The following is a 25,461-nucleotide window of genomic DNA, read 5'->3' on the forward strand; positions in this document are numbered from 1 at the left end:
TACCGGTATGTAATGGTGGAATTTCATTTTAGGTTTTAATTTGGTTGCCAAGTATGAATGTTTTGACCCCAAGAAGAGTATCCTTCACTGCAAACTGCAGAAGCCAGAAAGTGCCAGAGATGTAATGGGGATCCTTTAAATGAACTACAGCATGCATTTAAAACTGTTTATTTCTAATGGTTTGAGACTATTTCGGTCTGGCTTTAAAGCTGCAGTAACACAATGCCCTGATGTGGTGGGGGCGCTGTGTATGCAAATTACTTTCTCCACCACACCCTCCTGCCAGCTACTCCCCTACCACATCTTTGACTCATTATAACAAGGCCCTCCCCCCTCCCAGTCTCCAAAGAATGCAGATTTGGAACTGAAGGGGAGGGATACTTATGCCTTCATTAGAGCTATGGAACGGTTCTCTTCCTACACTCGCATAAATGTAGACCAGCCTCTCGTCTGTAGCGTAAATACATGGGGCTAGAAGCAAAGAGTGGCAGAGCCAGAGCCTTAATGCAACGGCAGCAAAGGACATTAGGGCTATGGACCAGAGCTAGGAGATACTGTACCTACCGTATGACATCACGAGTAGCACCAAATCTGTACATTAAAAAAAAATCACACCTGTGTGAACTGAGTGGTGCAACTCCGTGTGGGGGTCCCTTGTGGGTCCCCGGAACTTCCAGACCAACAGGACATATGGGGTTTCTACCCGACAGAGACAATATGGGCTATGTGTAGGTCAGCCTTGGGTCTGCTGCTGCTTGCAGTGTGTAAATAAATCAAAGTCCTTTAGAACGTTGTATCGTTATTGGAACATTTTGACCAAAGCTAAATTATATATTGTAAAGGTCATGTCAGGCCAAGTCCTAAATCATAGCCAGAGTTGTCTCTGTGCAGAGATCTCAATTAAACAATTGGAAAACATCAGCCAATTCAATTGGACCACTTGGGTGTTACCCATGATACTAATGAAGGCTCCGTTCCAATCCATTCTGGTCAAACAGAGTCAGATATTGTGCATGTTGGGCTCACTGTGTCAATGTGAGGTCCAGGAACCCCCAGGGTTAAGGGAGTTCCAATTGGATCCTTAAGGTAGGGTGTGTTAAGGCTCATTCATAGTCTGGATTTTCGGTGGTGAGGTGACCACCGGAGCTGAAATAACGTTGAGTGGTGGCGAGTAAAAACCGCCATGGGGGCGGTGGCGGTGGTTTGCTCTTCACCACGGCTTGTGACGTCATGTTGTAGTTCGGTGGTCACCTCACCACCGAAGATCCAGACTATATGAGCCTTAACTCAGTCTGATTGTACTGTAAAGTTCAGCAAAACACTAGGCAGGATGACCGATTACAGTTCCAGGTTTGGGTGGTTCATTAGACTCTAATGATTAGAGCATTAGAGTACACAGGAGGAGGTGGTGACTGGAATGAATGAATGAGTCTGTGTGTGCGCGCTCAGGGCTGCTCTGGAGTCTGGACTGCATGTGGCTACACTGTGCTGTACTGCACTGCCATCTGTTGGCCACACCGTATGTGTAATGAGTTCTAATGCAGTAGCCTACGAGAATATAATTCTCACACACACACACACACACACACACACACACACACACACACACACACACACACACACACACACACACACACACACACACACACACACACACACACACACACACACACACACACACACACACACACACACACACACACACACACACACACACACACACACACAAAAATAATAAACTACAACCTTGTAACCAAGCTGCTTTGCTGTGTTCATCTTGAATTAACCAGAATATCCACACATCGGCCTTGTCCGATTAGATGGGGGTCCCTTAGATGGGGGTCCCCCCCCCCCTGGGACCCCCACACAGAGTTGCACCACTTACTTCACACGGGTGTGATTTTTTTATAATGGGATGAATCTAGAGTTGAAATACCCTCCATTGACTCCCCATTCATCCAAATTGCTTTTGTGATCTGCTTGTATTAAACAACGTTAAACTCACCAACATTGCAGCTCAGGCCAAGCTTGAATTATCATTTTTCAATCTGTCAAGCTTTTGTTTCATAAAAATCCACCGTAGACATGTTATGAGCTACTTTCTGTCAGGAAATTCTCTGCAGAATCATTTTTTTTCTAAGTCTTGGAGTTTGGAAGCACTCGTCGAAGTAACCACCTGTACCACGGCCCCACATACCACCTGTTTCGCATTTGCACATAATGCAGGAGGCAGCAGTGCGACCCATTAATAAAAACGAGTGCTTCCAAACTCCAACACTTAATCACCTGCAGAGAATTTCTTGACAGAAAGTAGCTCATAACATGTCTACGGTGACTTCATGAAACAAAAGCATGGTAGATTGAAAGAGAATAATTCAAGCTTGGCCTAGAGCTGCAATGTTAGTGAGTTTAACGTTGTTTAATACAAGCAGATCACAAAAGCAAATTGGATGAATGGAGAGTCAATGGAGGGTAGCCTATTGCAACTCTCGTGGCAGCGGTGGCCGAACGGATTGCGGAGCGGTCTTGATACCGGAAGGTCGCCAGTTCGAATCAGCGGTCCGACACGTTACAATTACCACCGCTGAAGTGCCCTTGAACAAGACACTGAACCACTACGATGAAATGTGTTCTATGAGCAGGGCCTGGCTGGAAACAAGTTCTTGAGCTTAGCCCAGATACCCTGGGTAAATATAGTAATCATTTCATTTCATGCATCCCATTGTAAAAATAAATCTAGAGTTGCAAATTGCGGCTAGGGGTCCCTCCTCACCAAATACATATTCATTTGGGGGTTGTTGATATGAAAAGGTAGAACCAATGAGACTACAGCAGCTGTCTAAACAGGTCATCTAAAAACATGTAGGCCTTATAGGCCTAGATTTGATATGCCTATAAGATACCGCATCAAGTAAACAATTAACTGTAAGTTCACAGTTAGCAGATCAGCATAGCCTACTATAATATAAGGGTGTGTGCAAATTCATCGGAAATGTGTAGCCTAATCCATGTATGAGACAAAATTAAGCCACTTGTGGCTTTGAGGCAATTAGCTGTGGCAATGCATTAACAGCGACGTAAATAACAAAATTAAACAAACCAGGCAGCAATGTAGCCTACATCAAATGTCATCAGCTGATGTTAAGGAATCAAACACAATGTTGTACAAACTATTAAAGGCTTAGGCTAGCTCATGGTCCATAGCCTATAAAAGGTAGCAAGCAGTATGGACCAGAGCTATCTTTAAGGATAATGACTTTTTCTTAAAAGTCTTTAAGAGCTAGGCTTAGCTATAGTACTAGCCCTGAAACATGACTGGCATGATGGTCAGTACGAGCGTCATGTGAACCATGGCTACTATAGTACAGAATGACGTCTGTAAACACAGATACTCTCCAAGTAAACGAACGTAATCGAACAAGTTTATGTAAACATGATTAAAACACCGTGTTCAGCAACTGAACAACACAGCATTACACAATACTGCACAATTAAAGCTCGTCGCATGTTGTTAAACAACGATACTAACAGAATAAACAGTAATCCACAACTTTGTGACTTTTGTCAAACAGTTTAGGAGAACAGCCAGATAAAGATTAAACAATATAAAAGTTAATTCACTCACGTCGGTGAAAGAAGTATGTTGACATGGGAGAAAAGCAGAAAAGCCACACAGGTGTATGCGATCACTGCGATGGATGAAACGGTAACAGGTACGCTCGCCCCTTTTCCAACCTCGCCCCCGCGAAAAGTGAAGAACGGTCGCCCCGGAATTTCGAAAAGTGAAGACGGCCCCTAATAATCTCGCCCCAAAGCATGGATATCTCGCCCCATGTTTATTTCATGTTTATTTTACCTTATTTCTCATATTAGAACATTTAGAACCAACATTTAGTTGTTGTTGTTGGTCAAATGATGCATGGATAATGAATGGCTCAACCCCCTCCATTGTTCTGGAAATTCCATTCTGGAGAACATTTAGAACCAGTTGGTTGTTGTTGTTGGTCAAATGAAAATGATGCATGGATAATGATTGGCTCACCCCCTTCCATTGTTCTGGAAATTCCATTCTGGAAAGGTGTTCCATTCCTCCATTGTTACTGAAATTAGTTGTTGTTGTACTATTCTGCTATGTCTGCCTAAAAGTACAGTAGCCTAATTGTTAGAGTTAAAGATTTAGCTGGGGACCTGGGCCTGTTACAGTAGGAAAGTCTGTGAAATATTTCACAGACTTTCATACTAGGCTGAGGAATATATATATAGCCTATATATATATATATACCTCGAAAATACAACGGTTTTACGGGGCGACTTGTCCGGACTTTCGCCCCGATACCAACTCGCCCCGCGAAATGTGTTAATGTACTTAACAGTTGTATTTCCCTCCCTCTCTGAAATCTGTAATTATCTTGTATACAGATTTATTTGATTGTATAGTAGTCAATCTCTATAGCCTACTCTGTAAAATTAAGAAAGAATAACATGGCCCAGGCGGTGGCGTAACCGTCTGGGCACCCGACTGGTAATCCAGTCGCAGTGTGCCGCGGGTTCGACTCCCGAGCCCGACACGGCCTTTACTGCATGTCTTCCCCCATCTCTCTCCCATTTCCTGTCAGCCTACTGTCTGTCCCTTCAAAAAAACAAAACAATAAAAGGCGTAAGCCGCAAAAAAAATATCTTAAAGAATAACATGAGTCAGAGACGGTGACTGCTTAATTAAGTTAATTTAGGACATTCTAGCAGTTAATTTCGTTTTATTAAACACATTTATTCCATGTAGCCCAAGATTTGTAATGGCATCAGCAAGCTATTATGCCCGTTGATATACAGAGTGAACTTAACAATGATAAATTAATATGATAATACCTTTTATATATAATCACCAACATGAATTATGTTTGTTATTTACAGCTAGGTAGAGTAGTGGGGTGAGATGGAAAAGGGGCGACTGTACCTGTTACCCAATCGCACATGTGTGTTTGTTATTAGATGTAGATAATTCACTCTACCAGTAGATGGAGCCGTTGATCTACTGCTCCCAGAAGGGAATGAACACATACCATGACATTCACAAAAATAAATAACACTTTCCTACTTCACTACTGTCTGTCTCTCTCTATAAAGACTATATTAAAGGCTTTCATTTATGATCTACCTATATAAAGTAAACCGTTAAAATAAATTTAAAATTAATATTTTAAAAGTAGGCCTACATGATGATTGATTGATTGATTGATTGATTGATTGATTGATTGATGAATTTATTAACAGATTAGAGAATTACAGTACATTTCAAGCACAACTCAAAACAAAACTGTTAACTATGTGGACGACACCATAACGCATTACACTTGTTTACAATAGGGCCCACCATGTCCAATTCATCATAACAATTAGAGACCGGACCTACCAGGTCTCCTGGAAAGGTCTGTTATCATCCCCCCGAACCCTCCAAACTGGGGTCCCACAGGGATCTGTACTTGGTCCCCTCCTTTTCTCACTGTACACTAAATCCCTTGGCACTATCATCTCTGCTCACAATATATCCTATCACTGTTATGCCGATGACACACAACTGTTTCTATCCTTCCCCCCCTCTGCCACCCAGGTGGAAGAACGCATCACTGCTTGCCTGGCTGACATATCACAGTGGATGTCCTCCAACCACCTCAAGCTGAACCCAGACAAGACTGAGCTTCTCTTCTTCCCAGCTAAGTCCTGCCCGATGCGGGAGCTAACTATTTCCGTAGACAACGCCCTGGTAACGTCTGTCCCAACAGCCAGGAACCTTGGTGTTGTCCTGGACAGTCAGCTCTCGTTCAAAACTCACATCACAGCTGTCACTCGATCCTGTAGGTTCACACTCTATAACATACGACGAATTAGACCGTTCCTCACCCAGGAATCATCCCAGCTCCTAATCCAGACAACAGTCCTGTCAAAACTTGACTATTGTAACTCTCTCCTTACTGGCCTACCGGCATGTGCACTGAAGCCTCTCCAACTGATCCAAAATGCCGCAGCTCGCTTGGTCTTCAACCAGCCAAAATTCTCACATGTCTCCCCCCTGCTCCGCTCCCTGCACTGGCTCCCGGTCGCTGCCCGCACAGAATACAAAACTCTGATGTTGGCATTTAAAGCAACCAAAGGTATGGCTCCCCCATATCTTGCCAGCATGATTGAACCCTACAAACCCTCCCGCGCACTCAGATTAGCCAACGCAGGGAAACTGGAAGTACCCTCACTAAAAACGCCGGGACAACGCTCCACACGTCCCAAACTCTTCTCCCTTCTGGCCCCAAAACTGTGGAATGCACTTCCCGTTGCAATCAGAACTGCAGCATCACTCCCGATCTTCCGCCGTAGTCTGAAAACCCACCTTTTCAGACTCCATCATGGCCCATAGCACTTACCCTACCCCCCTTAGACAGCACTTCTTAGACTTATATAGCATTTGAAACAGACTTATAGCATGTCATGTAGACAGCACAATTTTTGCATTGTATGTAGTCATAGCACTTCATAGTATATATGTACAGCATAGTATAGCATATATGTATAGTTTATATGTATAGTGTCATTAAATAGATATGTTCTAGTTATAGTTTATATGTAGGCTATAGTGTCATTATATAGATATGTTCTAGTCACGTTCTTAGCTTACGCATGTTTCGCGATAAATGCATTTTACATATGTGATGTATTCCCATGCTTTTTGTTCTTGCTTAATGTAAGTCGCTCTGGATTAAGAGCGTCTGCTAAATGCCTAAATTGTAAACTGTAAATTGTAGAGACGTACAAATATACTCTATATAGCAAAAAAAACAGGAAATCATCATAGGGGAGGGGAAAAAAAGGAAAGAAACAAACATGCATCCAGTGAGGGGGAAAAGGGGTGGGGGGGATTCAGGTTTTACAGGGGCCAGTTTTGAATTGCGGCCGTCCGTAGGTGCCCTTTGAGAGTGGTTTTGAAGGAGTCAAGGGGTTTGCAAGTCTTGATGGCGTTCCACATTTTGGTGGCATAGGAGTGAAAATAATTTAGTCCCTTGTTTGTTGCTCTTCCTCTGGTGTTATGGGTGTGGACTTCGTTGACATTAAGGAAGTATTTAGCCCGGTACATGGGTATCTTGGTGCTGTATCTTGCCGAATCTTGTAGACCAGACCCATTGCGAGATGCTGTACTCTGTCGTCAACCCTAAGCCCTAACCCTAATAACATAAATAATAATGAATATGTGTTTAGACAATGAGAAACATTGTGTTCTATCAAACCCACACACCTGACCTGACCTAGATCGAAATACGCAAGTTAAATTACAAATTGTGCCCAAAGTGCGTCTAAGTTGCTCTTATCAGCAATAATAATAATAATAATAATAATAATAATAATAATAATAATAATAATAATAATAATAATAATAATAATAATAATAACAATAATAATAATAATAGGTTGAATTTATATAGGCCTAGTGCCTTTCATGAACCAAAAAAAACAACCACAGACAAACAAACAAAGAAAACAACAAATAGGTCAATACATATATACTGCTACGAGGATAAAACCAGAAAGGCACTAAGGCTTCTTTACATCAGGTATAATAAAGTAAAAGGAAAACGTGACACCTTATGGAAAAAGGGGCAGAAGAAGAACTGGGAGGCGGAGGCGTGGGGGGTGCGCTTTCAGCAATGGCTCTTCCTCATGGTAGTGGTAGGCTACTACTAATCAATAAGTCTGTACTAGTAATAATAAATGAGACTGTGTGTGTGTGTGTGTGTGTGTGTGTGTGTGTGTGTGTGTGTGTGCGTGCGTGCGTGCGTGCGTGCGTGCGTGCGTGCGTGCGTGCGTGCGGTACAGCACCTGCACCACTCAGTTCAGACAAGTCTGATTTTGAAAAGGCTATAAGTTGGACTGAAATATCCACTGCTCGGTGAAAGTTGTCTCTCTTTCTTTCTTTCTTTCTTTCTTTCTTTCTTTCTTTTTCTGTTCTTTCTGCATACTAGATGGCAGATGCTGACATTTATCTCCTATTTAGACCTCTTCCATGTTCCTTGACTTCACTTAGCCTACTTCACCCTGCTTTACAGACACACAATTCAATTTATTGGCAGGAGAAAACATACGAGCAAGTGTCAAAATACAATAAAAACAGTTGAACATGTGGAAAGTACTCCAGTTGGAGGAGGTGCAGCATTTTGTAAACAGAGCTATGTCACATTGCACCGTTATACACATGTTATACACATGTTATACACCGTATAAAGCTTTGTTTTAATACAAATAGCATGTTTTTGCAGTCACTTTGGGGCAAATAGCATTTTTTCTCAAGACTATTTAAATAGGCTAGTAGGGCCTATACAAAAACTCAGATTTAAGATGTGTTTAAAGGTAGCTCTGTTTACATGTGCAGTAAGTATAGCTACAGATAGTACACATGCACGCACGCGTGCACGCACGCACGCACACACACACACACACACACACACACACAGCCCCTCTCTCTCTCGCTCTCTCTTCCCAAATAGGCGTTATTTATTGGCATACATCATTTGCCAAGGTAAAAGTTGAAACTGCAATCAAAACAAAAATAATGGTGCAATTGAAAGGGTGAGCTCGGAGCTGGCCTGCTGAGAACCGCCCACCGTCAGACTTGTAAACAGAAAGCAAAAGGACAGCGATTTGGACGAAACCCTCCCCCCTCCCCCATCGTGGTGCAGTTGAAGAGCAGAGAGTGGGAGAGAGGAGCGGATGGATGAATTGACGACATGAAGTTATCATGGATGATATGGACCCCAGCACCATTTACATCTAGTGGTGTATCTGAAAGACTGAGGGATAGGGGAACATGATAAGCTTTGTTATAAACTGACTCTGACTGATATGTTCAGAGCCCACAACGTGCAGAAAGATGCTGAGGCTATGGGCTACTGGCTATAGCCTACGGTGAGTAAACTTATAGAACACTGTTGTTTTCTCAACATGATGGAGGAGTCTGGGCCTCAATGCCAGATAAATGATTGATAGGCTATAATAACCAAATTAACTCATAATGGTCCATTGGTTTAAATTTGTACGAGTGTCAGACGGTTAAGGGTCCGGTGTTTTGTACAGTCAGCTTAATTGGCGTGATACAATAAGGCTACAATAAGTCAGAACGATTGTAAAGCTCAAATGTGTTTTGGAATTGTGGGTCCCACCCCACAAGTGGGTGACAGGGGGCCTAATTGCCATAATAATAAACAATCGTGTTTGAGGACAAATATGCATGCATGTTTTGTGCCTATTTTAACGTTATGTTATCTTTTTTGAAATGCCAGCACTTTATTTGTATTCCTGAAAAAGTGTGCAGTTGGTATGAATATCGTGTGTGTGCGTGCGTGCGCGTGTGCGTGTGTGTGTGTGTGTGTGTGTGTCACTCTGACCATGGCACCGCCACACCAGACATGTGTTAAGCATCCTATCTCTGTAGAAATCACTTTGCTCATGAGTCTACGCCAGGCAGGGGTGGCCATAGTGTTTGATAAAGTTAGTAAAGGGCATTGAGCTATTGTATTGAAACTTGAAACACATTATGTTAAGATGACATAGACACCTTTTTTTATTTATTTTTTACAGCTGTACTGTATATACAGATGGATGATGGAATGCTAGGCTTATATGTAGCCTATAGTCAAATGGTTATGGTAGGCTTAGGCTACATATGTACATCAGGTGATTGGAAGCACTCTTGTCTTTTTCATGAATACATCGTGCTGCCGTCTCCTGAATTATGTGCACATTCAAAACAGTTCATAGTACGCAGGCCGCAGGGTTAGGGTTAGAGAGAGAGAGAGAGAGAGAGAGAGAGAGAGAGAGAGATGGAGAGAGAGAGAGAGAGAGAGAGAGAGAGAGAGAGAGAGAGAGAGAGAGAGAGACAGTGATTGAATTGATTGAAATATTTATTAACAGTTTGCAGAATTACAGTACATTTCAAGCATAACTCAATACAAAGACCGTTAACTGTGAGTGGATGATCCAATAAAGCAATAAAGCATTACACTTGTTTACAAGAGGGTCCACCTTGTTCAAGAGAGAGAGAGAGAGAGAGAGAGAGAGAGAGAGATGGAGATAATTAATACTACAATCTGGAGCTTCATTTAACTCAGTTTACAAAATAATGGGGTCCATTCATTTGTAATCATTGCAGTGGTCTGAGTGAAGCTTGTGGAGATATTTTACTAAAACACATGTTCTGCCATAACTTTTAAATGCATATAGAGCACAAACTGAGTAGCCAGCACAATACACACATGCATGCAGCACTGCCACTGTGAATGGCGCCACGGTGAGTCTGCTACCGGGAGGGCGTTTAGGTGATTAATGTCTGCGTACAGTATATGGAATATATATGACATGTATGTATGACGGATACCGGAGAACTCACCAGTTTTCAGACTCGCCGCGGTTAAGTGCACTTTAGTTTTACTTCACGCTACTGGGACGTAAGTCGGGACTTGATCACCCCGGCTGGGTCACCTGAGTGAGGGGTATGATGTCTGCGAGACCCGAAACCCCGATGACCTTGGGATACATCACTGAGGATACGTCCCAGGTGCATCCAAGCGATGTATTTTCGTTCTGAGGTATTCTATTTAGTGACTCATAGGAATAGACTATGTGACAACCAGGTATAGTCTGGTGACCACCGGAGAGACGGGTGTCAGCCGAAATGTAGACGGCACCCCGGGAGCAGTATGGGTTAGCGCCCCAGCTTGTATCCTCCGTGAGGAGGAAGCCCAAAAACCTTTGATTAGGCCTTTAGGAGGGCCATTCGAGCCGCAAGCGGAGCCTGCAGTACCACCCCAATTTTCACAATGTTTGCCTGTTTCTTATGTAACTACTTAACAAGTCATCAAAGTGTCACATTAAAAATGTGCAGATACTCTGCAGTTGTACTGTATGTTTGTTTGCTGTTGAGTGAGAAAACAATGTTGCACATTATGATAATCATCTGGGGAAGACCCCAAATAATTTTCCCACCCCCAGTTTGATGATAATCCTACTACAAAAATCGGCTTCAACTATGATGACACATCAAATGCAGATAGAAGCCCCTGCCAACACTTCTACTGCAATTATAACAGTTACAGCAAAATCAAGTTACCCATGCTCACCATAAGGGGGCAGCAAGAGACAAGCTATGGATGGACAACCCCACTGAGAATTATCCCAGCCTTGCCCTAGAATATTTTGTGCAATTAAATGGTCAGCTAGCTAGACAATGATAACAAAAATTGAGTATGTGAATACCAATGACAGTAGGCCTACCAATTCAGGGTATTATTTACTAATGAATTACATTGTTCAATTGTACATACTTTGGTGTTTAAACTTTAGCATTCCTACTTCATCTAGTGTAAACTCTAAACAACTATCCTCTCTCTTTCTCAATTCATTGCAATTTAAATGAAGGTGGAACGAAAATACATCACTTGAATGCACCTGGGACGTATCCTCAGTGATGTATCTCAAGGTCATCATAGGGTCTCGCAAACATCATACCCTTCACTCAGGTGACCCAGCCGGGGTGATCAAGTCCCGACTTACGTCCCAGTAGCTACCCTCGATCAGACCCACTAGGGAAAGACCAGGGCGGCCACACAATCCGCTGGAACCACTCTGCCGGGACTGGGAGGCACAATTCTGGCATGTGAGGGACTAGGCTCTGTGGGTTACCCGGTTGACACCCCTCCTGTCCGGGCCCCTCCTATGTCTCACCATGTCCACTCCTGCTCTCACCAGGAGTACAGCCAGGACCGCCAGGACTGGGAGGTATGTGGAGGGACTATAGGCTCTGTGGGTTGAGTGGACCCGGTCCGGGTGGGGTATCTTCAATTCAAGCTTGCTATTTTCACAATATGTATCCGTGGAACTGAGTCAAACTAAATGTAGGCAATTCCCAGTGCTTGTCCATGATGGATGATGATAGTCATGGAAGGATAACCTTCTGAAAGCTTCATGGGCAAAGATAATCATGCGTGATAATCATGCGTGGCCCCCCTGTGCGTGGCACAGGGGGCCACGCATTAAAAGTAAATTCATCCACAAAACTAACGTCATTTGGATTGTTGACCTATTTCTAAAATATTAGTGCAACTTTCGTTCCTTTTTGACCCCTCTATCACACAGAACTATGTTTTTTGTGTCCATATCACTACGCCCAAAAAATAGTTCCATGTGATAGACAGAGTGGTCAAAGTTGAACGAAAGTTGCGCTAATATTAACTAATTTAATTTGAATGCGTGGCCCCAGTGCCCCCCACAAAATGACCGGAACTACTTAGGCTAATATTCACCAAAACCAGAGCAGAACTCCCACCACAGGACTCGGGCAATCAATTATTACAGTTGCAACCACTATTTGAATGGCAAGAATTTCATACAGCTTAAGTTAAAACAATCTGAACTATCCCTTTAAGAGGTGGCCATAAAAGGGGTGACCAGGTCTGTGGCCTTCCTTCTGGCCCAATGAAAGCATCCATTTGAGTGTTTGAGGGTAAGGAAACTTGTTAACCAATGTTATCGCTGTTGTCATTCATTTTGGCAATATTATGGTATGGTCAGTTTAGCCTGAACGCACGTGTCTGTGCAGTGAATCATTCACTCACACACACACACACACACACACACACACACACACACACACACACACACACACACACACACACACACAGGATATGCCTTGCTGTACCATTTGATTTGGCTTGATTGGTGGCTGTCAAGGTGGTAATTCAGAACAATAATATGGCTTCTCTCCTCCGTGGATGGAGATCCATGATTCCTTTAGTTGACTTATCTCTTCTCTTACACAGAGAGACGAGTCTACCAATCAAATCATGCTGCATGCATGTTTTTACAATAGCGAGGAGATACAATATCAGACAGAGAACCTGATAACATCATTAATAAATACAATTTAGTTGACTGACAAGAGATGCTCTTCAGCTCTTGTGGTGGTGTCAAATTCTACACAAAGATTTGAGCATTTTAACAAAACATACGGCCATGAAAACTTCAGTTGTACTAGAACCAAAACCTGAAGGCTTCTTCCACAGTTCAAAGATATAAACACAATATTTTGTTTATTGTCATTGAACACACAACCCTGAGTTTTCATATTATAAAAATCATTACATATCTTCTACAGCATGTATAAATGCACCAAGTCTCTGTCTGTCTGTACGTATGTGTGTAATCCACGTAACTCGATAACTTCAAATTCGACACACGCGTTCCACACCACCACAGGGGGTGCAGTGGCTGGTGTTGAGTCGGTCGGACCCACGGTTGTCCAGAACCGCCCCAAAAAGGCCTCTGCCCGGGTCTGGACAGGGCCCCTGCCCAGTGTCCATATATATATGAAGCTGGCCTGTTCTGACATCATTCTGACGTCTGCATAGACTCCATGTTTGGGCATGCCTGCACAAAGAACTCCATCTGGGCATATAAGGGACACAGACAAAATGTCTCACCCCACATCATATCTGGGTGGGGCATGCATTTCTAACTCGCATAGCCTTCTTTTGTACCTGGCTGCTGATATCATGCCACCTTTTTCTTATTGCAGTCCAGTCCCGCAGGCCACAGGGACAGGAGGGGGGCCATGGACTGGGCAATGGCCGTCCACAGGTTTCTCTTGGCCTTGATGTCACTTGATGCCACGGGTGAGTCTTAACCGGCCACGTATGTCGGACTACTAACGCACAACACATGGAAAGAGGAAGTCCTTGAGTTTAAAAGTTAAAATGACACTTGGCCCTTTTTGCTAAAAACATATGTTAATGACGTTTAGAAGATGTAGAACACTTTCCTGGGGGTCTTTATGTGTGTAATATGTGGTTTTACATATTTTAGATTTTAGCAGTGAGCCCAGTGTCTCTGATGTCATCGACACTGGGCTCACTTCCTTCCTGGACTACAATTCCCATAATCCTTGTGGATAGGGGGAGGGCTGTCTTACTGAGACGACATGTAGTCCAGGAAGTAAGTGAGCCCAGTGTCCATGTGGAGCATATTTTGAATTATCAATGGCCTTCCTCCTCCTCCTCTTACCTGGGGGTTCCATCTCCTTCTCCCACAATGCAACTGTAATTTCTCCTCTGCTCTATCTACCAGACAGTGGATCGGGACCCATGTTTGAGTCGTGGACTCATTTTAACAGCTTCCTACATACAAAAAAAGTATTTGTGAGCTTGTAGATCTGGTATTTTGTCCCAGGCAAACGTCTAATTTCTCTTTTGTGTCCTAAGCTAAAAGTTTGGGAAACACTGCTCAATTGTAGTCATTTCTGATATTGTCCTTGTCACTAGGGATGGAGCCCAAAAATCGGGTCCATTACAAACCCGGTTCGGTCCGAGTATCAATAAGCGTTTGGCTTGTCGAGCCTGTTATCGGGTATAGCCGCAGCGGCTGACGTCATGGGCTGCTCGCTGTAAAGGGGGCTGGGACGCGACGGGTGGTTGCGTGGTTCGTCATTGTTTGCCGTGAAAGTTTGGTAAAGACAAGAGGGGAGCTAAATGTAATAATGTAGCCTACCACAGTTGTTGCATGCACGAAAGGGAGCATTTCGACAATGCATAGACATCTGTCCATAATGTATTGTATTAAACCCAAATGTGATACCTTTGCAGTTTGCATGTCTGCACCGAGTCGAAACAACACGGGAGCCATCAGCTGCTGCTCTTCCATCCAAGGCATGTTATGCTTACCGTGCTTGCTGCCCAAGCACGGTAAGACGTTGCCATAAGTTATTAATCCAATTCATAATAATACGTTTGGGAAACTCTAATCTCCCTGCCATAGAGTTATAATACTGTATCTCCCGCGGATCGATTGAATAGTCTCACATATACGTGACGTATTCAATGTGCAACTTCTCAGTCTATTGTTGCCGAAAAGGCAGAGCTACAAGCTCACATCGCAGTGCAACCAGATGCGGTGTGAGGTTGTAGATTGGCTATTTTTGGTGTGTGTGTGTGTGTGTGCGTGCGTGCGTGTGCATGTGACTGTGTATACACCTTAGAACTGTTTATTGGCATACAAACTCACAACTGGCCAATACAAATAAGGTTCTGTTCAGAATTAATTGTCTCCCGTCTTTCCACAAAATAATAGCATATGCTCGATAGTGGGCTCGATAAGGACCCGGCTCGAACTTTAAGTCAAGGACCCCCAAATTGACACTAATTATTGACAACTAATAACGTGTTCCTTCCACGCGCTACGTCCGGCCGGGGAAATTCCCCCCTGTCAGGTGAAAAGAAGCACCTTGGACTCCTCATGCATAGAAGGAAGCTTGTCTGCTTGCCCCCCCAGGTTGGCAGAGGAAGTGTAACGCCCAGGATTACATTAGATAATTGACACTGGGTGAAAAAATGGGTTGCAAAATCGTGGGATTAAAATTATATAAAAAAGGACCCCCAGTTTGACATGCATATTAGTCTACAGACCCCATTTAATGGCATTTCTATCTCTGGGACCCCCAATTTATATTGTAAAATCAATGTTAATTTGACTCAGAGTGTACAAATGGAACCAAATGGACCCATTAGGGTCCATTTTCTTCCATTTGTACACTCTCAGAGTCCATTTGGTTCCAAACTATCATTTAGCTGAGGACCCCCTGGAAATCCCTCAAGGACCCCTGGGGTCCCCGGACCCCACTTTGGGATCCTAGGGTACGTACCCTCACGAAAAACATACAGTAATCCTGGTCTCTATACTGCCTCCCCCTGGTTAGTCAGGGGCTGCCTGATGGAGGGGAAAGGAACTGGTTGGAATAATGTGTTCACTACGTCCTACCTGGGAAATGCGTAATAAGAAGCGGCCTGCTCACTCCTCATGCTCAGTTCAGGGCTCTCCCCAGGTTGGCAGAGGGAGAGTAGCGCCCAGGATTGCAGTTTAGGCAATTGGCACTGGGTGAAAAATGTGTTGCAAATGTTGTGGTATAAAAATGTATTTAAAAAACAAAAACAAAAGCACTTTATTATCCTGGCTTGTAATCACATTTGAGGCCATCTAATATATCTAGTCTTTAATTATATTTGATTTGTGCACAGATGGCCATATTTGTAATAACATCACATGCTAATGTTATTATGTTAACCATGTTCTTTGGTCAGCATCAGTTCATTTATTCATAATGTTGTTAATACAAATATTTATTTTTATTGTTTGTTTCAAGTATGGCGGCGGCGGCGGCGGTGGCTCAGGGGTAGAGTGCCTGGATGGCAACCGCAAGGTTGCCAGTTCGAACCCGGGCTCCCCCAGAGTTACTGTCGAAGTGTCCTTGAGCAAGACACTGAACCCTTAATTGCTCCCGATGTGCTAGTTGCCTTGCATGGTTTCCGCTGCCATCGGTGTGTGAATGGGTGAATGTAATGCACAATCTATGTAAAGCGCCTTGGATAAAGGCGCTATATAAATGCACCATTTACCAAGTATGATTGAGGAGCTGCAGCGCCGTTGCATGCTGGTGGTGACCGATGTCCAGCGAGAACTCCACAGACCTGGCTCCACCTCTCAGCAGCAGTGACACTTTTACTACTTCACTGATGTTCACATGTTTTGCTCGTTGTGGATTGTGGAGCATGTGCATGACATCTGATACCGTATCACCTTGCAGTTGCCTGGACGTGAAGTGGAAGACCATGCCCAAGAAGCTGATGGCAGAAAAGGGTCTGTACAAGAAGCACTCTCTGGAACATCCACTGCTGAAGGGCTTCAGCACATACCTGAAGGTGGACATCGATAGGTCTAATCATAAACAGGAGGTGAGGAATATTAGCATAATCCATCTCACCTCAGTCCTAGTTGCACGGACCCCCACTCCCATATCAGCCCTACTGTTGTCCCAATGGAGGCCAGCGACATAAAGTTACAAACTGACTGACTTGCAGCTTCTGAAGCTACCAATGTAACATGCTTTTATTTTCAGGTTCAGAATGTGGCCCGTTTCCTTTATTACATGAACCCACGGGAAGTGTTCCTTGAATTTGTCAGGAACAAGGAAAAGACCAGAAAGTACCTCCGTGAGCTCGATGATGCAAAACTGAAACATCAAACTCAGCTGACTTACATCAAGAACGTGAAAAGGTTGGTAGTATTTGGTGTGAATTACTGGCCCCCTCTTGTGATAACTTGGGAGACCTGCAGTTAATATGGTATATGAACTTCATTGACTTTGATTAATCTTTGATATTTTGTACCTTAATCTCTTTTTATTTTATAAGTCTTAAATAGCAATTTCTTCCAATAACGATTGCTTTAGAGCAGGGGTTATTTTTGCCGACCCCACGCTTTATATAGTGCAAGTGAAATTCATATGCCGGCCTGAAAATGTATTTTCTGTTCATTAAAGCGTTTGAGAGACGGGAAGACCCCTTTTATGTAACAAACACTTTATTGCAATTATTATCAGAATTTAAACATTTGAATGTCTTAACAAAACATTTAGATTTAACCAGAAATATCACTTATAACACCATCAAATATTTGTACTTCCTTGGACAGATTCCTGAAGTACCACACGTACACCACCGACCTGAGGCTTCAGAATGAGACACTCTATGAGCACTTCATTCATTTCATCAGAGCTCTCCAGAATAGCTCCTCCAAGAAAGTGAGCAAAGAGATCACCAAAAAGAAGTGAGTTGACTTGTTTACACGAATACTGGAGAGGTCGCCTTTTTACCAACTCGGCGTACAGCCGGCAGAACTGCTCAGCCTCATCTAAACTGATTGATTGATTGAAAAATGGTATTCACAGTCTGTAGAATGGGTACATTTTAACGAAAGTACAGATAATTACAAAAACTGGGGATAAAACCAGAAAAGGCACTAAGATGTATTTACATCAGGGTCCTCCATTTTCAATTCATCAGAACATTTAAAGACGTAACAATATACACTTCTATGAAAAAACCTTATTTCTAACCTTATTCTCAGTAAAACCAATGCAAGAAGTGCCCAACCGAGCATCCGGAGTGATTTACATAGTCTACCCGGAAAATACAATTTGTAAATGCGATCATTGGTTGTATTTAGCTGTGAGCTGTTGAAAATTGGCCAAATTGGCCAAAACTCTGGGAAAATAATTTAAAAGTCCACACGAAGAAAACTCTCTCTCTCCTGCAGTCCAGTCCCCCCACTCATTAGTTTTTATTGATAACGTTCACCTTATCGATCAGGCTTATCGAGCCAGGTTCTTATCGAGCCTACGGGAGATGACAATACATTCTGAAGAGAACTAGTATCTTTTACTAGGGCCTACTAGATGGAAGGCAATTGACCTTTTTACCAATAAAATAATATTACAGAAACTGTTAACTGGTTAATATGTGTACCGTCACTTTTAAAGCGTAATTTTGTTTACCCGAGCAGCGATGGTTGGCAGGTATCAATACACTTTTAGACCGACATGTTTGTGCCAGCATGGATGATTACATTTATTTCTTGATCGCCTCTTGTCTTGATTGTTTAAACATGACTTCATGGACTCAATAAGCTTGTTATCGTATTTTTCCGGGTGTCGGTTATCGAGCTCCATCCCTAGTTTTTACCCACTATGCAAGCACCATCCCCTCCTGTACTCTGAATATCTTTGCCAAAGCATTGCTGATGTGCAAGCTCTCAACCGGTCATTGTGAGCTTGTAGATTGTCTATTTTCACCCCAGGACACTGAGGAAAGGGACACTATGGTTCAAGTGATTACATGGTATATCTTGTTTTTCATATAGGTATAACATGTTGATAGAGGAAAACAAATTGACACCAAAAGACTGCCTTGCTGTGCTGAGGGCTTCAAAGAAGGACTTCTTGATCATTTTGGGAAAGGTCTACCCAGAGCAAAGCACAACCCTGCATGTGGCTGAGTGTGCCTTCGTGCTTTACTAGTATCTGGAGGCACTGGTGATCCTCAAACACCTCCAACGACCAGGTGTGGTGAAGGGCATGACTGTGAGTATTACTATATTATTCTTTATTGATTGCGATATTTATATCCGATGATGTGTTTTCATCCCGGGCCGTGTCTGCGAACAGCTGATATCAGGCACCGCTGGACCGATCCACATGAAACTTGCATGCACTGCACTCCCCGTGGGCCAAGGAGGAACGCCCACATCGTTCAGATTATGGTGGCACTATAACAGTAGGGGTGGGCCACGATATTAACATGGATGGAATCGCAAAGTTCATAATAATTTATTTATGTATTTTCAAACGTTCTAGTACTGTAAAAGCAAAGTAACTTAGGAGACAAATTGGAAAAAATTGCAATATCAAATCAAATCGCAATATAAATTTAATTGGCACCCTAGATATTGATATGGTATCGAATTGGGAGGCAAGTGAATCGTCCCTCTCCTATAACAGTCTCTTCACACTCTGTTTTATTACTGCCTGATTTCTTGGCTCATGACATGCTGCCATGCCCATTTCCACCTGGCGGCTTTTTTTCCGTTTTTCTTCCCCCAAATTCACACCAGCAAACAAGCAAGCAATAATGCACAGCTATTAATGCGTCCGGATGAAACGAGAGAGTGAACTTATTAATGAAATAATGATGTTAGAGGGAGGATGACTGAGTTAAGCAGTCACACCTGGCCTGAGTCAAACTAGAACTGGACTCAGAGCTGGGTGTGGCTGCGCACCTGTTGTGCATGGACTTGATCAAGGCACAACAGGATAAATCAGTCATCTCCACAAACACTCAGGGGAGAGCCTCTGTCCGGATGGTGGAGACTGGAGAGCTATCTGCTCTCCTGTGTATTAATATTATTGTGTATAATTCCCTGCACATGGAGGAATAAACGTTCAACTTAAGGAAGCTGCCCTGTGTTGTGTCCTTCCTTGCCCTGGGTAGTGACTAGTTGGTCACAAATGAATTGAAAGACTAAACAACTACAGGCCAGGCTACTGTTTTCAAAATGAATAAATGCCGACTTCCAGCATACACCTATTGCTCTACGGCTGCAGTCCATGCCTATCCAACACAATCTTGAGCATTATGGATTATCAGTAAACCAAGTAACCAACACAAAATCGTGCATACGTAGTTAGAGGGACCACGACCAATCCATCTTTAAAGAAGTCTTTATTTTAATTGTGCTGGGACTAGCCTATAGCCAATTAAGCCAAATATATTGCTGAACAGACCTGCCTGCAGTGCAAAGTCCGGAAACATTGATAAATGTTGATGCATTATGACTCAGGTAAAAGATCAAGATAGAGAAGGAAAAAAAACGAAATTAATTCATGACACTCGGACCAATATATGTAATAGCCTGCACCCTAAACAAGTTATTTGTCAGTGAGAGAGTGAGATTGGTGCATGGCAACAGAAATACAGTCGTGTCGCCTCGTCTTGGTTTGTTCATTGACAACGTGCAGTCACGTTCGTATAGAAACCTGACACTGGCACTTTTCTAGCACAAATGTATGGCATATATCACCCAACCTTACTAGTTGCCATTGTGACTTTTTTTATGCAGGTGGAGGAGTGGATTGGCAGAAAGACAACCAAGTCGGGCCATGCAATCATTGGAGTAAAGGACCACAAGAACGGAGCTCAACAAGTCTCCATGTTTGCCCTGTCACCGAAGCAGGAGCTGGTATGTTCATCAGATTTCCTGTCGGAACCCAATCGAAAACTGTTCAAAGGGAGACATTGATCTTAATTCTTAATTCTCCGCCAACAGTGGTTTGACATTTACTTCAACCAAGTGAGGCCGATACTCCTAAGCGCTAAGCCTGACAACAGGAAGCGCAAGCGGAAGGCCAGCGATGCAAACTATTTCTTCATCTCCACCACAGGGAGGCAGATCCACAATCCCACCAGTGACCTGAAACGTCTGCACAACAAGTACGAGAACCCCCGATATGATCTATTATTAACCCATTTAGATCAGTGGTTCTCAACCCTTTTCATGTCAAGGACCCCTAGAATTATCTGTATTTGGCCGTGGACTCCCATCTGAAAATATGTAGTTCCAGGCACCCCCAGAAGCAAAGATTTGAGTTAAAAATGTTCGTTGTGGAAGAATATACATTCAAAGATTTGGCCACATTTTCACGATTTTTCAGAAATAGCAGACCTACAAGCTCGTAGCACGGCACTTGCTACGAGCTTGTAGATCTGCTATTTTTCACTAGCTAAAGTATAACATAATGCTTAAAACACCAACAAGGGTTCCCGTTCAGCATGGGTTAACAGCTGTTTCAGGTGAGCTGTGTCGAGATAAATGTTATTAAAATGTCCTCTCTTAATTTTCATTTTAGAGCCGGAAGACGGTCAATTACGAGCCAAGAGACACGCAGTCTTTGAGACTGCTACCAAGTGTATGAGCGACATAGACAAGTCTTTGGTGGCCGACTACCTCACCCATACCGTTACAGTGGCAGAAAAGCATTATCGCATGAAGGAGCCAGATAATATACTGAAGGCCAATCAGCTGCTGGCTAAGCTGGCTGGTGAATCCAGGTGAAGATGTGTTACACTGTATGTATCAATAGAATTTATAATTTTTGATTGATTGATTGAAATATTTATTAACAGTTTGCAGAATTACAGTACATTTCAAGCACAAACTCAATACAAAGGCTGTTAACTGTGAGTGGACGACCCAATTAAGCATTACACTTGTTTCCAATAGGGTCCACCATGTTCAATTCATCAAAAACATTTAGAGACGTACAAATAGACACTTCTATATAGACAAAGAACAGAACAGGAATTCATCATAATACAGTGAAGAAATTGTAGCCATGATCAAACTCATCATAAACTATATTGTAGGCCAACGGAACTCTGATCTTATACTCTTTATTTAGTGCTGATGACGCAGATGACGCTTCCAATCACGATGAGCCTGCCTGTAGATCACGTCATGAGATAAGAGCCCAGAAAACAAAAAAAAAGAGAGGGGAAAAAAGGAAGATAAACGTCCCCAGAGCTGAAGGAATCATCAAAAGCCTGAGAACCAAGGGATCTATCAATATGGCTATGGAGTGAGGAGGTCTTCAGATCTTCTGCTAACAGGCTTTTCTTACGCGTTTCGGCGTAAAGCCTTCCTCCGTGTGTATCTGAGATATTCAGAGATACTCAGATACACGCTGAGGAAGGCTTTACGCCGAAACGCGTCCGTGTTGTGATTGTCCGTGTTGTGATTGTCCGTGTTGTGATTGTCCGTGCTGCACAATATGCAATAAATTTACCATTAATGGACTTTGGAGTGCTGGCTGTCTCTCTCTTTAACAGTGATTCTTCGTGAGCCGTGCACCCGGTAATCTGCATTTTTGTATTGAGTGCTCGTTTTTTCTACTTCTAAACAGGCTTTTCTACCCCGTGGGAGAAAACAAGATGGACCACAATACCTGTGTTAATCATTTGTGTTATACCCATTATAATTGTCTGAGCAATACCTTAGTAAGTAATTAATTCATCCCAGTTTATATAGCTCTTGCAATTTGCTTAATTAAATATGTACTGCATTTTGATGTCTGGAGTTTGCAAGACTATAACCCCTTGTGTTTTTCACTCGCCTGAATAATCTCTAGGTGATTATAAACCTCTGACGTTTTTCCATAAATAATAAAATAATATATTGGAATTAGAATTAAGTAATACCTCTCTAGTCCAGACTATACCCCCTTTGGTTTTTCATGAATAAAGTAACATATACCTAAAAAGAATACCTCACATTCAATGACATCTCTGCACATCTGCATTGTATTTCAATGTTTAAAGGGATATTTCACTTTCAAAATTACTTTTTGTAATTCATACATCAACTCAGGCTTTTTGTGAACACCCCAGTTTGATGAATCCATCATGATTAAAATTGAGTTTTAAGTTACAATGGGTTTGTATATAGGAAGTTTACAGGGCAGCTAAAATGAATATCGAATACTGTATCTACATCAATCAATAACTTACAAACTGCAGGCATTCACAAATGCCTGAGATGATAAAATGACCGACAGTTTTTTAAAACTGAAATATTCCTTTAAAAAAGGGTGAAGTGGCCCTTTAAGACAGGTTAGGGTTAGCAGCAATGATGGCAAACGTGTTCAGGTGGGTGTAAATTTCTCTAAAAATGCTGCCCACCCAATCAGAAATCATAAATGGTACATTTTGTGCTATTTTTTATATTGCCTAAAACAATATATATTCCCCAGTGACACCTTTATATTTAGCCAACCATACTAGGCCTACCACTAAAATAACAGATCTACAGGCTCAAAACGTGTAGATCAAAGCTTTGAGCGAGAAAGTAGGGCATTCATTTACGAGAATATATACATAGTTAAAATATGGAGATATAACAAATTGCATTTTTAATTAATTGCATTTTTCCAAGTGTCATGAGTACCAGTAGGGGCGCTGTTGTGCCAGAAACAGAGACAGAGAGATAGTATTGCACTGTTGCCTGTTAATTACAGAGAGAGAGAGAGAGGGGGGGGGGGGGGGGGGGGGGGGGGTGGGTTGCACCACTCAGTTCACACGGGTGTGATTTTTACTGTAGGTGTGAAAAACTGACGCTGTTTATAACCCAACTGACAATGCCTTTATGCAGCTTAGCCTGCTTCTCAGATAACACACACACGCACAGACACACACACACACACACACACACACACACACACACACACACACACACACACACACACACACACACACACACACGACATATCTTTGCCACAACGGAATGATCAATGTAAATTTGTGATTGCATTCATGTAAACAATTTTCAACCAATATAAAATATAAAATACAAGACATCTATATAGGCCTACAACTTCATGAACAAACATGAGTAGGAAATCAATACGTACATTTTAAAGGTTGTATCAGTTTAGTTTTCTGTTAATTTCACAAAATATTAGATGGGATCAGATTTATTTCTCAGTCAATTTCACAACCAGTTGCTGTTCCCCATCAGGGTCCCAGCAGATCTCCTTACACCTGATAGGACCAGGGTTGTCAGAGTCATACTGGGTCAACAGGAGAACAGACCCAGGGCTGTAACAACTGGCAGGATGACTGTCTACAGTCTTCATCACCTCCCAATCTATAAACACATGGACGTCCACAGTTTATATACAGGTCCCATTGGGACAGCATGTACAGTCATGGTGTGACTCAAAAACAATGATCATAATTCACTAAGCAAATAGTTGTTTCTGGATAAAGGGAAACATTTAACTTGAACTTGGAAAGCCATTTGATTGATTGTTATAACTCCTTTTCCAACAAATATTGTTAGTTTACCCACGATGAAACACCAAATTTACATAAGGAATAATATTGGCCTCTGATTGGCTAGTAAGTTAATTGGCAATTTGGGTAGCAGTGACGTATATGCAGCAGTGAGAATCATTAAACAACACAACAGTCAACAAGAAAAGCTTCACATGTTTCACTGCTCGGTTGAATTAATGCTTGATTCTGGTTGGTCAAGTAGTATAAGTTCTATGGACCCTCTTCTATGACTTAGGCCTACTATTAAACCTGTGTGAATGAGACCTGTATGTTGTGTCAAAGAGATTTCGTTTGAAATCCGTTCTGGCGGTCCATCGCTCCGAAAATACACCGTGGAGTTAATTATGTTTTTTTCACAACATGGATCAACATCAGGTAGGCTACACTGATTGCTTATAATCTGAAGTGTAGCGCTATAGGCTATCTTTTACGCACTGGAGTGCATCATGACGCACGCCTGCACTGTTCAATGTAGTGTGTTTCTACATTCATTGTTGTAATATAGCCTATAGGCTACCTACTCACAGTTGGAACTGACGTTACAGTGCCTTCATGAGATCTTATTATATTGGCTTGTTTGTTGGGGTGTGTTATTGTGTGGACTGAATGTGCTAGTGAAGCCTGTGTCATGCACACCGTTCAGAGACCACCATATTAGTATAAGTATCGGCGCTAGAATAGATTCCCTACATTAGAGAACGCATGTGTCCAAACTCCAATCCATCCCTGACAGTGCATTTGATTCAATTAGGCCAGTGTGTGGTTGTGAAAGCTCGTTTGGATATTAAACCTATTAGGCTATACTTTATCTCCGAATCCTGTGGATTCAGGGAAACGTCTATATGTTGGCTAGTCAGTTATAAATACATGTTGGGGAAAGCAGCCAAATGCACGCTTCAGCACCACAGGGAATGAACAGCGACGGTCACTCTCTCTCTCTCTCTCTCACACGCACGCACGCACGCACGCACGCACACACACACACACACACACACACACACACACACACACACACACACACACACACACACACACACACACACACACACACACACACACACACACACACACACACACACACACACAATCCCGCCACAATATAATAATATTTGTTTAATTAATCATTCATTCAACGTGCATTCTCCTATACTTCCATATT

At 42.5% G+C, this 25,461-nt stretch overlaps 2 protein-coding genes across 5 annotated transcripts in view; one reads left to right on the top strand and one right to left on the bottom strand.

The window, feature by feature from the left end:
• LOC306916253 (kelch-like protein 23) overlaps positions 1–3,732 on the bottom strand; it is a 36,325-nt gene extending 32,593 nt beyond the window's left edge. For all 3 annotated transcript variants that reach the window (XM_079494072.1, XM_079494071.1, XM_079494070.1), the window contains exon 1: positions 3,626–3,732. In XM_079494072.1, coding sequence (XP_079350198.1) covers positions 3,626–3,650 — 25 coding nt within the window. In that variant the 5' untranslated portion in view covers positions 3,651–3,732. The remainder of the gene's footprint in view (positions 1–3,625) is intronic.
• An 8,777-nt stretch (positions 3,733–12,509) lies between these two features.
• LOC306916591 (uncharacterized protein) lies at positions 12,510–22,106 on the top strand. Of its 2 annotated transcripts, none has more exons than XM_079494526.1 (10): positions 12,510–12,535; positions 13,607–13,703; positions 16,664–16,811; positions 16,976–17,133; positions 17,551–17,685; positions 18,778–18,997; positions 20,533–20,652; positions 20,740–20,903; positions 21,320–21,539; positions 21,872–22,106. In XM_079494526.1, the coding sequence occupies exons 3-6, from the start codon at positions 16,689–16,691 to the stop codon at positions 18,932–18,934; spliced, it is 573 nt and encodes a 190-aa protein (XP_079350652.1). In that variant the 5' UTR covers positions 12,510–12,535; positions 13,607–13,703; positions 16,664–16,688; the 3' UTR covers positions 18,935–18,997; positions 20,533–20,652; positions 20,740–20,903; positions 21,320–21,539; positions 21,872–22,106. The 2 variants fall into 2 exon arrangements, with proteins under 2 accessions (XP_079350652.1, XP_079350651.1); XM_079494525.1 differs by having other exon boundaries at positions 21,320–21,521.
• Positions 22,107–25,461: the final 3,355 nt, after the last annotated feature.

Source organism: Electrona antarctica (genome assembly GCF_951216825.1).
Source record: "Electrona antarctica genome assembly, chromosome: 23".
Classification (NCBI taxonomy): Eukaryota; Metazoa; Chordata; class Actinopteri; order Myctophiformes; family Myctophidae; genus Electrona; species Electrona antarctica.

What these genes read in the sequence shown, in the direction of transcription:
- LOC306916591 (XM_079494526.1), top strand. Translation starts at nt 16,689, where the DNA reads ATGCCCAAGAAGCTGATGGCAGAAAAGGGTCTGTACAAGAAGCACTCT. An exon ending in GGTCTAATCATAAACAGGAG is followed by an intron (nt 16,812 to 16,975) that starts GTGAGGAATATT and finishes TTTTATTTTCAG; the next exon opens with GTTCAGAATGTGGCCCGTTT. An exon ending in TACATCAAGAACGTGAAAAG is followed by an intron (nt 17,134 to 17,550) that starts GTTGGTAGTATT and finishes TTCCTTGGACAG; the next exon opens with ATTCCTGAAGTACCACACGT.